We start from the raw sequence: 14,496 nt of genomic DNA on the forward strand, positions 1-14,496 counted from the left end.
CAATGTGCATACATACACCCAATGGCAACTGTAGACCTCTTTGCAGCATCCACAGTGTCTGCACAGTCAATCTGTCTTCTTGCAGTTCTTAAAACAGAGTTCTGCAGAGAATCGATGACTTACCCGTAGTGCTCGAAATCGCCTGCTTTCTGAAAAACGGAGGTCCAGACGCGCCCAAAACACGTTTTCGGCGTGAAAATTTCAGTCCGATAGGACTATATAGTTGCCTTATAGCTTTACTCCCGCGAAGAAAGCTCCTCAATCAGAGACCGTTTGCCGGTGCCTCCCGTAGAGCTCCCGACAAGGGTGTAGTCACCAACACAATAGGGAAGAGTAGTTCAAGCTCTTACCCTCGTACCGCTTCCTGTGGTTCTCTTGCTTGCAGCTCAGCCCTTAGCACGAACCAGGCTCTAATACCATAAAAAGAGGCAGGGGAGAAGAGAGCTTGAGCTCTTGCAAGCACACACACACACTCACAAAACCCTAATAGAGAACACACAAGGTGAGAGGCTGAAATCTTCTTCTTCTCTACTCAACACTCAACACACCATATACAAGATAAGAGTACACATAATATGAAAGGTACTCAACCAATACATACACGGGTTCTCTATAGTGTGAACCCGACTAAATGAGCTGGCGCTATAACTATGCCAGTCTCTAAAATGGCTGTCACACAGCCTGTCATCCCACTGGCCGCATATCACCCAAGATCTCACCAACCATGCCAGTGGTGTAAGTATGGGGCCTATCCCCCAGGCGGGTCATCAGTGTCCATCGCCTCACTAGATGAGCTCGATATCTCAACACTAATTTCTCACTATTCCTAGGGCCTATTTTTGACACCCCACATAGACAGCTTTTCACATATCAATTCCTACCTATATGCACTCACTATAGAGCTTCTTTCACTATGGACACACTGTTTTGGGAAAACCTTTTTCTACCAAATATACATATTTTAAATTCACCTTTGAGCTAGTAGAAAATATGAGAAAAATTATCTTATATGTGAAATTATTTTTTAACACTATTTTATCTATTTGTGCTATTGGCTTAATTTTGGACCAACCATTTTTTTGTTTTTTGAACCGATTAAAGGTTAAGTTGAGGTAAACATTTGCCAAACACTATTTGGGCCCTTATTTTACTTCAGTTTTGGCCCATAGCCATTTTGGATTGTGGAAAGTTAAAGCTAATAGACGGCCATTTAATAGCATTTACCCCAATTTCCTTTTGTAGCGCTACTCATCACATCAATGCGGCGCAAGACGATCTCTGCACAAGCGATTTATGGATTGGAGGTGGTGTCTATTGCAGTAGCTAGTATCCACCTTGGGCTTGCATCATCGGCTATATAATCCTATTTGCAGGTGAGTTCTTAGACTCACTTGGTCTGTGTGTTATTTCTTGCTATCAATACCAGCGAGCCTGTTATTTCTTACTATCACGGTTTTGATGTCTACTCGCCGCAACAACTTTGAGGACATTGTGGCAGCCCCTCTAAGAGAATATCAGTGAGCATATCAACCAAACACCTTAACAACTGAGCTAAGAATAAACAAAGTCAAACTTGTGCCTCTCTTTTTCGAGCATGTAGCTTGGTGGTTGGATTTGCCCAACAAGGATTTGGGTTCAAAATCCAACTAGCCTATTTGAACCCGGCTAGCCTATACATGCATGTGTGACACCTATAGCTAAATAGATAATGTAATTTTATGCACATTCTTTTTTAAAATAAAAAAAGGGTGCAAAAGAATTTAAAGTAAATTCACAAAGCACATTTTAAAAAAATAAAAAAGGGTGCAAAAGAATTTAAAGTAAATTTACAAAGCAATTTCTAATCAAGTATATATATTAACAAATGGGCCGCAGGTAGCTTCTCTGTAGGTTTTTCAACTTGGCACCATTCGAACTGTGCGGCGACTGGTGCAGCAGCCGTATGGTAGGTTTCGTTAACTATTTTTCCTTTGTTTGTAAAACCCTAATTTCTCATCAAATCTCAAATTTTGGGTCTTTGGGACGGTAAGAACACAGTCTCCCGTTTGATGCGTTTCATACAGAGTATGTTTCCAAACACACCTTGATCAAGCTCTCAAACTGGGATTGTTCATATATCTGTGTGTTTTCCCTCTCCCAACACACAGAAGAGAAGACCTAGGCCGGGCTCACAACTACCCAAGGGAAGGTGGAGGGCGGGTCGACCCAGGGGCTTGGGGAAAGATCTCCACCCGTTGGTCCAGGCGTGACCAGGAGCAGTCCCGTGGTAGGGTTTAGTCAGAGGTTCCGGGTCCAAAATCCTACCAGCAAAGAAAATTTGCCAGTGTCTGCTCATGGTCTCGCCTGGTGGACCGGTGGTGCCATACAGGATTTTTCACTGTCCCTGGACCTTTGGTGGGCCGCTTCTGTGCCGTTTGTGTGAGTGCCTTGTGCTGCAGCAACCCCTCTAAGAGAATATCAGCGAGCCTGTTATTTTCATGTCTACATGCTTCGCACAAAAGTGTTGCCATTGGGATCATATATTTGACTTGACACACTTGCTCTTGTTTTCTCTCTCAGAATCAAGAAGAGTGACTGGAGTAAGATTTGGATCATGAGCACAAGCACCGAGCCCTTCCGCAGGTAGGTGGTCTACTACAAGTCCCAAAATTGGATAACAATCATTCTAAGAATTTACGATCAATAATATGATTTATGGAGCTTTTACAATTTAGTTCCACAAGGAATAGCTTAGCTGCATGCTTATGTATGATAAGAGGATGATAGTACTCAAAGGGATTGGCCTATAACAGTGTAGGGTAGGGAACAAAAGGAGAAATAAAGACAGCTTGAAAGGATGGAAGATCAGACCAGCCAGAAGATGGAGCAAAGACGCCAGATATTAGCAAAAACAGCCATACACATGGTGGCCAGCCAGCAGTGGCGGGGCACTATGGAGACTCCAAAGAAAAATATATATATATATATATATATATTTTGCCAGGTGGATTAACCAGCAGCTAAGAAGGGGCATTTGTGGTGAAATGAGAAGGAATGGGCTATTCTTAATTTTTCTGGGGAAAAAGTACTATTAGAAATCCATCACACAGGTAAGGGGCAGCCAGCACACTCAAGATGCACTTCATGATGCGCTTGTGGGGGAGATGGGTGATTCTTCCACACAGGATAGTCAGCCTACAGGGGGCAGAAAGAGGGCCCGTGTCATGCAGGAGGGTGATGAGGATGATGATGCACATGTGCTGAGACATAGTACTTTGCCTTCACGTGTGTCATCTCTTTCGTGGGTAAAAGAGAGACAAAAAGTGGATGAGATGGAGATTGCTTGCACTCTTGTGGAGTGCAACATCTCCTTCAATGTACTGAGGACTGATCAATGGAAGAGAATGGTGAGGGCCATAGCAGAGGTTGGCCACACAGAGTCGTGATCCGGGGTGGAGTATAACAAAATGCGTACCACGATGCTTGAAGAGGAGAAAGCCTTGATAGACAAGGCATTGGTACCTGTCAAGGCAGGATGGCAGTCTTTTGGGTGCACCATCATATCTGATGGCTGGAGTGATATGCGTAGACGACACATTATCAATATTTTGGTGTCTTCATGTCTTCGCACATACTTCTTGCGGGCTGTGGATGCAAGAAAGGCAGGAGAATCCATCAGTGCTGAGTTTATTTATCACCACATCAGACAGGCAATTTTGGATGTTGGGCCAGAGAATGTGGTCCAAGTGGTGACAGACAATGCTTCAAATTGCAAGCGTATGGGTGAATTGGTCGAGGCAGAGTTTCCTCGCATTGCTTGGACTCCTTGTGCTGCACATTGCTTGGACCTGTTGATGGAGGATATTGGAAAGTTGCCATGGGTGTAACCTGATGTTGCAGATGCCACGAAGATTACTACATTTTTTCGAAAAAAACATTAGGCTTTGGCCATCTTCAGGAGCCATAGTGCACTTGATATGGTGTGACCCTCGAAGACCAGGTTTTCTTATATGTTTCTGGTCTTGCAGAGGCTTTTTAGATTGCGGGACTCACTACTGCAGACTATGGTGGACCCGAAATGGAGGTTTATGCACCATGCGCAGACAGAGGCCACTAGATACATTCAGCGGAAAGTGCTTGACGAGGCCTTTTGGACAGAGGTACAGAGCTTGACGGTGGCATTGCAGCCTATCCATGTCCTCCTCCGACTCACAGATATGGAGGGCTCTACTCTTGGACTGGTCTATGATCTCTTCATGGAGATGAAGCGCCATATTGCCGCCTGAACGACATTGACGGAGTCTCGGTGAGTGTACACTTGGATATTGTTCTTGGCTGATTATATTAATATTAAATAGTATGCACATTGCAACAATATGTTTAAAGTTATATTATATAATGTTTGTTGGAATGTTGGCTTGTCAATTTGTAGCCGGGGTGACATCCTGGCTATTGTAGAGCGGCGATGGACATTTATGAGCCATCCCATTCATGGCTGCATTGCTTCATCCCTTCTACAAGAAGCCAGAGCTGTTTAGTGAGAGCACTTTGCTCACGCAGAAAGACCAGTAAATCAACATAATGTACGACGAGGATGAGCAACTTGAGGTTGATGCAGAGATGGTGAGTTTTATGAACAATCTAGGACCATGCTTTGCTAGAGCGGTCGTTTTGAGAGAGGAGGCGACGAAATTTCCTCTCACATGGTGGCAGAGCTATGGAAGACAAGGTCTTCCAAAGCTGACTCATCTTGCTCTCCGAATCCTCTCGCAGGTACTCTTGACTCTTTCACAATTGCATCCATCCTTAAAGTTTAATTCATTAAGGGTTTTGACTCCAAAATCTTATCGTGATTTGTGATCGTAGGATTGTTCTGCTGGTGCTTGTGAGCGCAATTGGAGCGCCTACTTCTTGGTTCACACGAAGATCCGTAATCGACTTAGTACCGCTCAGCTGGAGCGATTAGTGTATTGCCGAGCTAACATGAAGCTCGTGCGAGATTATCATGCTTTGGGGACACCCAAGCAGGTATATTTAATTGTCGTACGTCTTTTGACACAATTCAATATGATTAAGTCATTTCTTGTGGTTCTGACTTGTCGGATTTTGCTTTTTCCACAGGCAGATCCGACCCGTGTGAAGATGGTGCCAACCTCTACTGAGGACGACGTGGAGCAGCGTGTCAGGCAGATATTATACGACTCCTTCATAGAGAGTTGGAGAGCATCGATCGTCGTGTCACAAGGTCACGCGCACGGGCTTTGGCGATACCTTTGCGTGAGGAGACTGCAGATTTAGAGAGCACTAGACGGAGGAGCATTCGTCGGGAGAAGCTGCCTGTTCGTACGCAGCGGACTCGGGCGAATGAGGCTGTCACTCTCATTCATACTCAGAGTGAGCCAGGAGATGATGATGTAGCACATGGATCTCATGATACATCTTTCACATCATCACATGTGCTCGTGATGGCAGAGCCTGAGTATGAGGACGAGGGCAATGTCCTGACAGATGGGGACTTGCTCTCTTCTGGTGCATCGTCATCATCATCATCTGATGAGGAGTTTTGACTCTTAGATCACGTTTCATTGTGGAGTCTAGACTATGGACTAGCCCTTATGGGCCTTTTGAGGACATTTCTATGATGTAGTGTTGTAGCTTGCTATGTAGTATGTGCATTGTATTCAGTTTGTTTTGATGCATTTGCAGCCTTTTAACATGGATGAGAGTCGAGACTATTGTTGTGTAAACACTGATTCATCAGTTTATATAGAGCTAAGAGTGGTGATTGAAGATATATCTCTGATTGAAAACTGGTTTTGGTATCTGATGTTTGATTTCTGAAGTAACAAGTTTTACAACGTGCGGCAAGGGTTTTGTGATTACTAATCAAATGCGTATTAGCAAAGACCTTATTACATAGTTTATGTGTACGTACTGTACGTAATGTACGGTACGTATTTGTACGTTGTTTCGTACAGATAAAATTTTTGTGTACGTAAAAATACGTACCATTGTAAAAAATATCAATCTATATGGCATTTCATATCAAAATAAACATAAAAAGATCCAAATACATTTTAAATTGTGAGAGAGATCTACAAGACAATCTAATAAGGTCTTTGCTAATATGCATTTGATTAGTAATCACAAAACCCTTGCCGCACGTTGTAAAACTTGTTACTTCAAAAATCAAACATCAGATACCAAAACCAGTTTTCAATCAGAGATCAATCTTCAATCACCAATCACCAGTCTTAGCTCGATATAAACTGATGAATCAGTGTTTACACAACAAAAGTCTCGACTCTCATCCATGTTAAAAGGCTGCAAATGCATCAAAACAAACTGAATACAATGTACATACTACATAGCAAGCTGCAACACTACATCATAGAAATGTCCTCAAAAGGCCCATAAGGGCTAGTCCATAGTCTAGACTCCACAATGAAACGTGATCTAAGAGTCAAAACTCCTCATCAGATGATGATGATGACGATGCACCAGAAGAGAGCAAGTTCCCATCTGTCAGGACATTGCCCTCGTCGTCATACGCAGGCTCTGCGCCATCACGGGCACATGTGATGATGGGAAAGATGTATCATGAGATCCATGTGCTACATCATCATCTCCTGGCTTACTCTGAGTATGAATGAGAGTGACAGCCTCATTCGCTCGAGTCCGCTGCGTACGAACAGGCAGCTTTCCCCGACGAATGCTCCTCCGTCTAGCGCTCTCTGAATTTGCAGCCTCCTCACGCAAAGGTATCACCAAAGCCCGTGCGCGTGACCTTGTGACACGTCGATCGATGCTCTCCAACTCTCTATGAAGGAGTCGTATAATATCTGCCTGACACGCTGCTCCACGTCGTCCTCAGTAGAAGTTGGCACCATCTTCACATGGGTCGGATCTGCCTGTGGAAAAGCAAAATCCGACAAGTCAGAACCACAAGAAATGACTTAATTATATTGAAATGTGTCAAAAGACGTACGACAGTTAAATATACCTGCTTGGGTGTCCCCAAAGCATGATAATCTCGCACGAGCTTCATGTTAGCTCGGCAATACACTAATCGCTCCAGCTGAGCGGTACTAAGTCGATTGCGGATCTTCGTGTGAACCAAGGAGTAGACGCTCCAATTGCGCTCACAAGCACCAGCAGAACAATCCTACGATCACGAATCACGATACGATTTTGGAGTCAAAACCCTTAATGAATTAAACTTTAAAGATGGATGCAATTGTGAAAGAGTCAAGAGTACCTGCGAGAGGATTCGGAGAGCAAGATGAGTCAGCTTTGGAAGACCTTGTCTTCCATAGCTCTGCCACCATGTGAGAGGAAATTTCGTCGCCTCCTCTCTCAAAACGACCGCTCTAGCAAAGGATGGTCCTAGATTGTTCATAAAAACTCACCATCTCTGCATCAACCTCAAGTTGCTCATCCTCGTCGTACATTATGTTGATGTACTGGTCTTTCTGCGTGAGCAAAGTGCTCTCACTAAACAGCTTTGGCTTCTTGTAGAAGGGATGAAGCAATGCAGCCATGAATGGGATGGCTCATAAATGTCCATCGCCGCTCTACAATAGCCAGGATGTCACCCCGGCTACAAATTGACAAGCTAACATTCCAACAGTCATTATATAATATAACTTTAAACATATTGTTGCAATGTGCATATTATTTAATATTAATATAATCAGCCAAGAACAATATCCAAGTGTACACTCACCGAGACTCCGTCAATGTCGTACAGGCGGCAATATGGCGCTTCATCTCCATGAAGAGATGATAGACTAGTCCAAGAGTAGAGCCCTCCATATCTGTGAGTCGGAGGAGGACATGGATAGGCTGCAATGCCACCGTCAAGCTCTGTACCTCTGTCCAAAAGGCCTCGTCAAGCACTTTCCGCTGAATGTATCTAGTGGCCTCTGTCTGCGCATGGTGCATAAACCTCCATTTCGGGTCCACCATAGTCTGTAGTAGTGGGTCCCGCAATCTAAAAAGCCTCTGCAAGACCAAGAACATATAAGAAAACCTGGTCTTCGAGAGTCGCACCATATCAAGTGCACTATGGCTCCTGAAGATGGCCAAAGCCTGATGTTTTTTTCGGAAAAATGTAGTAATGTTCGTGGCATCTGCAACATCAGGTTGCACCCATGGCAACTTTCCAATATCCTCCATCAGCAGGACCAAGCAATGTGCAGCACAAGGAGTCCAAGCAATGCGAGGAAACTCTGCCTCGACCAATTCACCCATCCTCTTGCAATTTGAAGCATTGTCTGTCACCACTTGGACCACATTCTCTGGCCCAACATCCAAAATTGCCGGTCTGATGTGGTGATAAATAAACTCAGCACTGATGGATCCTCCTGCCTTTCGTGCATCCACAGCCCGCAAGAAGTATGTGCCAAGACACGAGGACACCAAAATATTGATAATGTGTCGTCTACGCATATCACTCCAGCCATCAGATATGATGGTGCACCCAAAAGACTGCCATCCTGCCTTGACAGGTACCAATGCCTTGTCTATCAAGGCTTTCTGCTCTTCAAGCATCGTGGTACGCATTTTGTTATACTCCACCCCGGACCACGAGTTTGTGTGGCCAATCTTTGCTATGGCCCTCACCATTCTCTTCCATTGATCAGTCCTCAGTACATTGAAGGAGATGTTGCACTCCACAAGAGTGCACGCAATCTCCATCTCAACCACTTTTTGTCTCTCTTTCGCCCACGAAAGAGATGACACACGTGAAGGCAAAGTACTATGTCTCAGCACATGTGCATCATCATCCTCATCACCCTCCTGCATGACACGGGCCCTCTCTCTGCCCCCTGTAGGCTGGCTATCCTGTGTGAAAGAATCACCCATCTCCCCCACAAGCGCATCATGAAGTGCATCTTGAGTGTGCTGGCTGCCCCTTACCTTCTTTGAACCCTTTGCTGTTGATGAATTCTCAGCAATGAGCTTGTCTCTGATATCCTGCGGCACCTGCTTGCACCCACCACAATTGCCGGTGGTGCCAATACTTGTCAAGTGTATCACGACACGAGAAATTGTGCTCGTGAGCTTGAAGTTGCAATACTTGCACTGCCATCTACGCGTGCCAGAACTAGCTTGGGTCGGCGTATTAATAACACGGATGACATTGGTGTGCTCCTGCCAGTAGGGGTTGCATGGCTTCGGCATATTGGATCCTGGAAGCTGTGTGACACATAGAAAGAGAGAGAGAGAGAGCTTAGAGCATATACTCCAAAGGAAGAAAGAGAGAGAGAGAGAGAGAGAGAGAGAGAGAGCTTAGAGCATACTCCGAAGGAGGAAAGAGGGAGAGAGAGAGAGAGAGGGAGAGGGACTCAGGAGGGAGCGAGAGAGAGACGAGATTAATCATGTAGTACATTGGCCGCTCGCGATTGAGAGAGAGAGAGAGAGAGAGTACAATACGAGACAGAGATGCATCATGAGGGACCAAGGCCATGAGCGAGAGCGTGAGAATTACCTGGTTGCAATGTGCACAGTGTGCAGAGATGGAGCGAAACAGAGCACTGCAGGCGAAATTCCGAAATAAGCCCAAATTCGTATGTTGAAGGTCAAAAAGGGGTTTTTTTTAAAAATAAACGTACGGATCGATCCGTACGCGTACGGATCCGTACAATACGATCCGTACGGTCCCTGCCTCCCACCCACCCCACAGTAGTTAACCAGAGCCTTGTATGTGATTTATCTCCACGTTATAGAGTACTTTGTACTTTTTTTTATTTTGTATCCTTTGATGTCCTTTGGTTGCTGCGTTTTTTTTCTCCAGTGGACTCTATCTCTTGTAAAGGGGGTTTTGTGTGGATTCTAGCTTTGGTGGTAGCTTGCTACCTATGGTGGACACTTCTTTCTTCTGAGTAGTGTGTTTTCTTTTGAGATTGAGTCCGAGTTCAGTGATGGCTGTCTCGACTGTGCATCATATGTTCTCTTAGTTTGCCAAGTTGGATGATTCCAACTATACTTTGTGAAAGGCGAAGGTGAAGTCGGCCTTGTGTTGAGTGGATCTCTGGGACTGGCTCGTTACAGCTGCCAATGTCACCCCTCCCATCCTTTCTACAGATGGTGTGACTTAGGCACAGGTTGATGTTTGGGCAACAAATGATCATCATGTTTTCTCCTTTCTCATGTTGAATTGTCAAGATTCTGTTCTCTCTCATGTGCGTACAGTACATGCGGCACATGAAGTTTGGAAGGCCCTTGTAGATCTTTACGAGATTAAGTCTCTGGGTAGGATTTTGGCTTTGAAAAATTCGGCTTCTCTCCTTTCAGAGAGATTTGATACTTTCTTTCAGTCTCTTGTTTTTTCTCCTCGTGTGGTTTCAATTACTTGGGACTCCATTATGCAAATTGAGTGTCGCTTTGAGGAGCATACCGGCATCTCTAGTGGTTTTGATGGAGCTTTGGCTACACGAGATAAAGGGAAGAATCGATAGAAGAAAGGGAAAGGGAGTTCTTGTCAAAGGGAGTTCTGACAAGAACTCCAAACTCCAAGGGCAATGACAAAGAAAAAGACAAAGACAGTTCAACACATTCTAGTTCTCATCTTGCTTCTGCTCTATGCACACTCTTTTAATCTGCTGTCGGCTAGGTCTCCTAGACAAATCCCGCTTCTTGCTGCAGCCGATAGAGATCCCTCCATAAAAGCTGGCCGACAGCTCCCTCATGTCTAGCTGTTGTAGCTCCAAAGTCTGGTTCCAAAACTAGTTCTTCATCCTTGCCCTTCAAGGATCAGCCTTGGGATCAGTATGTACTTGTGCATGCACATGACATCCCTTTCTGCTAAACTTGATGACGGGATTCTAACTTCTGTTTTTGGATGATTGAATAAATAAAAGAGAGAGAGTAGAGAAAGAAGACACCACACTAGGGGTCGAAATAGTCTTGGGCCGACCCCCCCTTCCCCCGTTCCGAGTTATATTAGATAAAACTCCTTGGAGGAGTCTTGAGTACAAGTTCTTTAGAGCTAGAGAGCTCTCGTCTTTTTTTTTTCAAAACTTTTTAATATATATATATATATATATATATATATATATATATATATATATATTTTGCACACGTTGCATTTTGCATATCAGCAACCTGTATTTTGATGCTTCGGTGACATAGGGCATGAAGGGATAAGAGACAAGATGGAACACATACATAGATCTTAACGCAGATTTGGAGTGGATTAGAGATCGGGCAAGGTTTTCAGTGAAAAGGGTGCCAAGAAGGGAAGACAGGTTTGGGACTCCAAGAAGAGACAAAGGGATGGTGAAATTGTTGTTTTCTTGAAAATAAGCTAAGTATCTATGCCACAGCTCTTAAGAAGGCCTGTTTCACCCTGTCTCTGAACACTTTCTCTAAGTCTTCTTTTCTTGGGTATTGAGTTTGGTACTCCCACTCCACCCCTTGGAGGATCATCCTCCCTTGGAACCGTTGCTTGAAAGCCTTTCCTAGTGTGCCCCAAGTGACACTCCACTCACAGGACTGCCATTCCCCTTGGGGTCTTGTGGAAGTTGAAGGAACACCACCAGCCAACCTCCTGGGAACTTCTTCCATGTCGTGCTCCTTTGCTTGGACGGTGCACCTTCATTTGGGACTGAATCAGTGTTTAGCCTTGCTGAGCCTGATGCTTTGATACTAATGTCACATGCGGAAGCTCTGGAAGTCTTCTTTCAGTTCTAAACACCATCCTAGAACAACCTGATGCAAAACGCAAGCAAAAGAGACGGAGAGAAGAGAGAGAGATAGCTGAGTATTCAGGATATTCTATAGTACAAAAAGTTGTACAACTCTTGGCCATCCATAGGCTGCCTTCAAAAGGTGGTAAATCACCTAATCTAAACCCTAGTCTATGACTCAACCCATGGGAGGCTGAATGCTCTACAAGAACTTAGCACAATGCTATTTATAGGCCTTGGAAAACAATTGTGGGCTGGCCTACTTGCTGTCGGCCAGGTCCCTTGGACAAATCCCCCTTCTTGCTGCAGTCGACAGAGATCCCTCCATAAAAGTTGGCCGACAGCTCCCTAGGGTTTCCCCACTGTTCTTGCCCGTGCCTAGCTGTTGTAGCTCCAAAGTCTGGTCCCAAAACTGGTTCTTTATCTTGTGTCCTGGGATTAGCATGTGCATGTGCTTGCACATGACACAGGTGGTCTATAGTGCCAAGTGGACTCACCACCATTGTTTGTGAGAAAGGGATTGTGACGCCAAAACCTTAGGGAGGCCTCGTGGTGCTTCTGCATATGGTTAGAGCCACCCTGTAGCCTTCCCCACCCTTCATGGAGGGTATGAATGATATCAAGCCAGATGCTCCGGATAGACTGCGTTGGTGAGGTGAGAATGCCCTCTGTGGCCAAGCTCTGCATCGAGCTCTCCAGATGTGCCACGCAACAATACTGTTGCAAATATCCCATCCTTGGCTAGAACTTGGAGTCCAATGATTAGTGGATGGAGCTGGGACCAGCATTGCAGAAATACAAAGGTGAGAGACGTGAAGGGCAAGTCCCCTACCCTCTCTTAATATGCCATGGCGGCCTCAGCCTCAATGGCCCAAGCAACTGTGCCCCATGTAATTGTGCAGGAGGGGGCCTGCCCATAGTGAGGATGTGGAGAATCCGTTGCCAAACTTGTTGAGCCTTCGGGCAATGCCAAAGACAATGACGTTGGGACTCTTGGAATTGACCACACTTTGAATGGATTGTTGGCCTACCTCCTATAACTATTTGGCCCTCCTAGCTCTATTTCACATAATGAAATCCATGCCCGGACACCAGACATGTGGAAGAAGACATGGGGACAGGGTCCATAAGGATTTAATAATTTATTAAGAAAAAGCACCATTCTTGGTCAAAAAGTAAGAAAAAGCAAAAAGTCAAATAGGGTTGACCACGAGCCAAGGGCACCATTGGAAAGAGGACTAAGTCAGACAAAAAAGTTAAAAGCTGCTTTCTCAAAAAGCAGCTCTAAGGCGAAAAAGCAAGGTCCTGAAGTTGTAAAAGCACAAATCAAGAACTTTGGCTATTATTAATAATATTTAATAAAGCAAAGCCTTCCCCAAGTATAAAAGAAGCATGAGCCTCTCTTGAGCATCAAGTTGAAGAAGAACCTCTTCATCGCGTTGCCATCTTTGTTCAAGCATGGAGATTATCTTCATCATCATCATCTATGAACCAAATCATGGAGTTTTTCATCGCTACCCGTTGATTTCAGAGCGCCTCCAGCAACTACAGTGCCATGTCACTATTTTCTGTGCGACTGTACGGATTCGTACAGCTGTACGGACTGTGCGGACAGAAAATTTCAAAAACCCTAAAAATTCCAAAAACCCTAAAACTACTCAAAAAACCCTAAAAACTACTTTTTGGATGTTTTTATCAGTTTTCTTGCTAGAAAGAGCTTTTCTAGGGTTTTCATTATCGATAAGGCTATAGGAGTTGTGGAGATTATTCATGGGATGAGCGAGTGGATTTAGAGCTTGGACATGGAACTTGGGCATAGAGCTTGGACATGGAACATGAAGCTTGGACATGGAAGATTGAACTTGAGCATAGACATGAAGAACTTAGACATAGAGCTTGGGCATGAAGCTTGGACATGAACATGGAACACAGAGCTTAAACATGGAGCTTGGATGTTGGACTGGGATTTGGATTCATTGGACTTGGGATCCATTGGATTTGGATATTGGATCTGGTACTAGCTCGGTGAGAGATACTTGTTGGTTTGCTCGACATCAGAGATCTTGTACGTCGACATCGACATCGACTTGGATATCCTACATCGGCATATTTGTTTGTTTTGTATTTATTGATTGTATTGATCTTGGCCAGTGTGCCTGTGGATTGTTCCTGAATAAATTCCTGAAAGAGGGCGGGGCCTGTTCCCCGCTCAATGTGGTGTACTGTGCAAGATCCCCATTCCCTTTTCTCTCCCCTCTCTCTCTCTTTATATTTTTATCTCTTGGACACGTGGTTGAGTCTGTCATTGCACGCCCTGCTAGGCTTACACCTCCTATGGCCAGCCAAGTGTCAACAACTAGGCTCCGATGTGCTAGCTGCCATAGAGAAAGAGTGATTTTTCGTGTCCGAAAATTGTCCCACAACCTCTTCCAAAAATTTGTGAGAAACTGAGGGAGGGAGGCCATGAGACTGCCATTGTCTTGTTGCTGTTGGAGTGCCCTCGACCTTTGGCATTTGAATCCTGTGGCCTAGCCGTGCGGTGCGTGCAAAGAAGGGGGTATCGGAAGTTTCCTCATTGTCATCTGGATCATGCCATGTCCACTCCCCCAGGTCCCACTGGAGTCGCATGAGAGGAAGACCCTCCCAAATCCACAAACGCTAGAATCGGAGTCACTTGAAGCTACTGCTTTTGTCAGATATACTTCAGTTTACCCATTTCTTTGCTATGTAAAATGTCCGAAAACATATGTGATGCCTTAATAGTCAGTTTTGCAGTGCTTTATCAACTTCTTATATATCAGTGTCAGATGCTGATTGGTACTTT

The 14,496-nt window shown here is 44.7% G+C and overlaps 2 protein-coding genes and 2 pseudogenes across 4 annotated transcripts in view; 2 read left to right on the top strand and 2 right to left on the bottom strand.

Moving 5' to 3' along the window:
* Positions 1-1,779: 1,779 nt before the first annotated feature.
* Positions 1,780-14,496, top strand: part of LOC147638247 (Transcription factor TFIIE, alpha subunit) — a 32,148-nt gene continuing 19,431 nt past the window's right edge. The window contains exons 1-2 of one of the 2 annotated variants that reach the window (XM_086798167.1): positions 1,780-1,945; positions 2,560-2,622. In XM_086798167.1, coding sequence (XP_086654293.1) covers positions 2,594-2,622 — 29 coding nt within the window. In that variant the 5' untranslated portion in view covers positions 1,780-1,945; positions 2,560-2,593. Of the gene's footprint in view, positions 1,946-2,269; positions 2,419-2,559; positions 2,623-14,496 lie in introns of those variants that run through there. The other variant, XM_086798169.1, reaches the window with a different exon arrangement.
* Positions 3,104-5,746, top strand: LOC147638248 (uncharacterized; annotated as a pseudogene). The gene is made up of 4 exons (XR_015265415.1): positions 3,104-4,285; positions 4,412-4,752; positions 4,846-5,007; positions 5,101-5,746. The product of XR_015265415.1 is annotated as an uncharacterized LOC147638248 (transcript).
* On the bottom strand, positions 6,330-7,430 carry LOC147638249 (uncharacterized; annotated as a pseudogene).
* Positions 7,474-9,165, bottom strand: LOC147638250 (uncharacterized). Its single transcript, XM_086796525.1, has 2 exons — positions 7,706-9,165; positions 7,474-7,579 (listed from the first exon to the last, which is right to left on the bottom strand). The coding sequence occupies exons 1-2, from the start codon at positions 9,163-9,165 to the stop codon at positions 7,474-7,476; spliced, it is 1,566 nt and encodes a 521-aa protein (XP_086652651.1).

Source organism: Cibotium barometz, chromosome 5 (genome assembly GCF_041138505.1).
Source record: "Cibotium barometz isolate CiBa-2024 chromosome 5, ASM4113850v1, whole genome shotgun sequence".
Taxonomy (NCBI): domain Eukaryota; kingdom Viridiplantae; phylum Streptophyta; class Polypodiopsida; order Cyatheales; family Cibotiaceae; genus Cibotium; species Cibotium barometz.

Excerpts from the sequence above, each read along its gene's own strand:
- LOC147638250 (XM_086796525.1), bottom strand. The coding sequence starts at position 9,165 with ATGCCGAAGCCATGCAACCCCTACTGGCAGGAGCACACCAATGTCATC. Across the intron at positions 7,580-7,705 it reads ACGACATTGACGGAGTCTCG|CCGGGGTGACATCCTGGCTA; the intron begins GTGAGTGTACAC and ends GTCAATTTGTAG.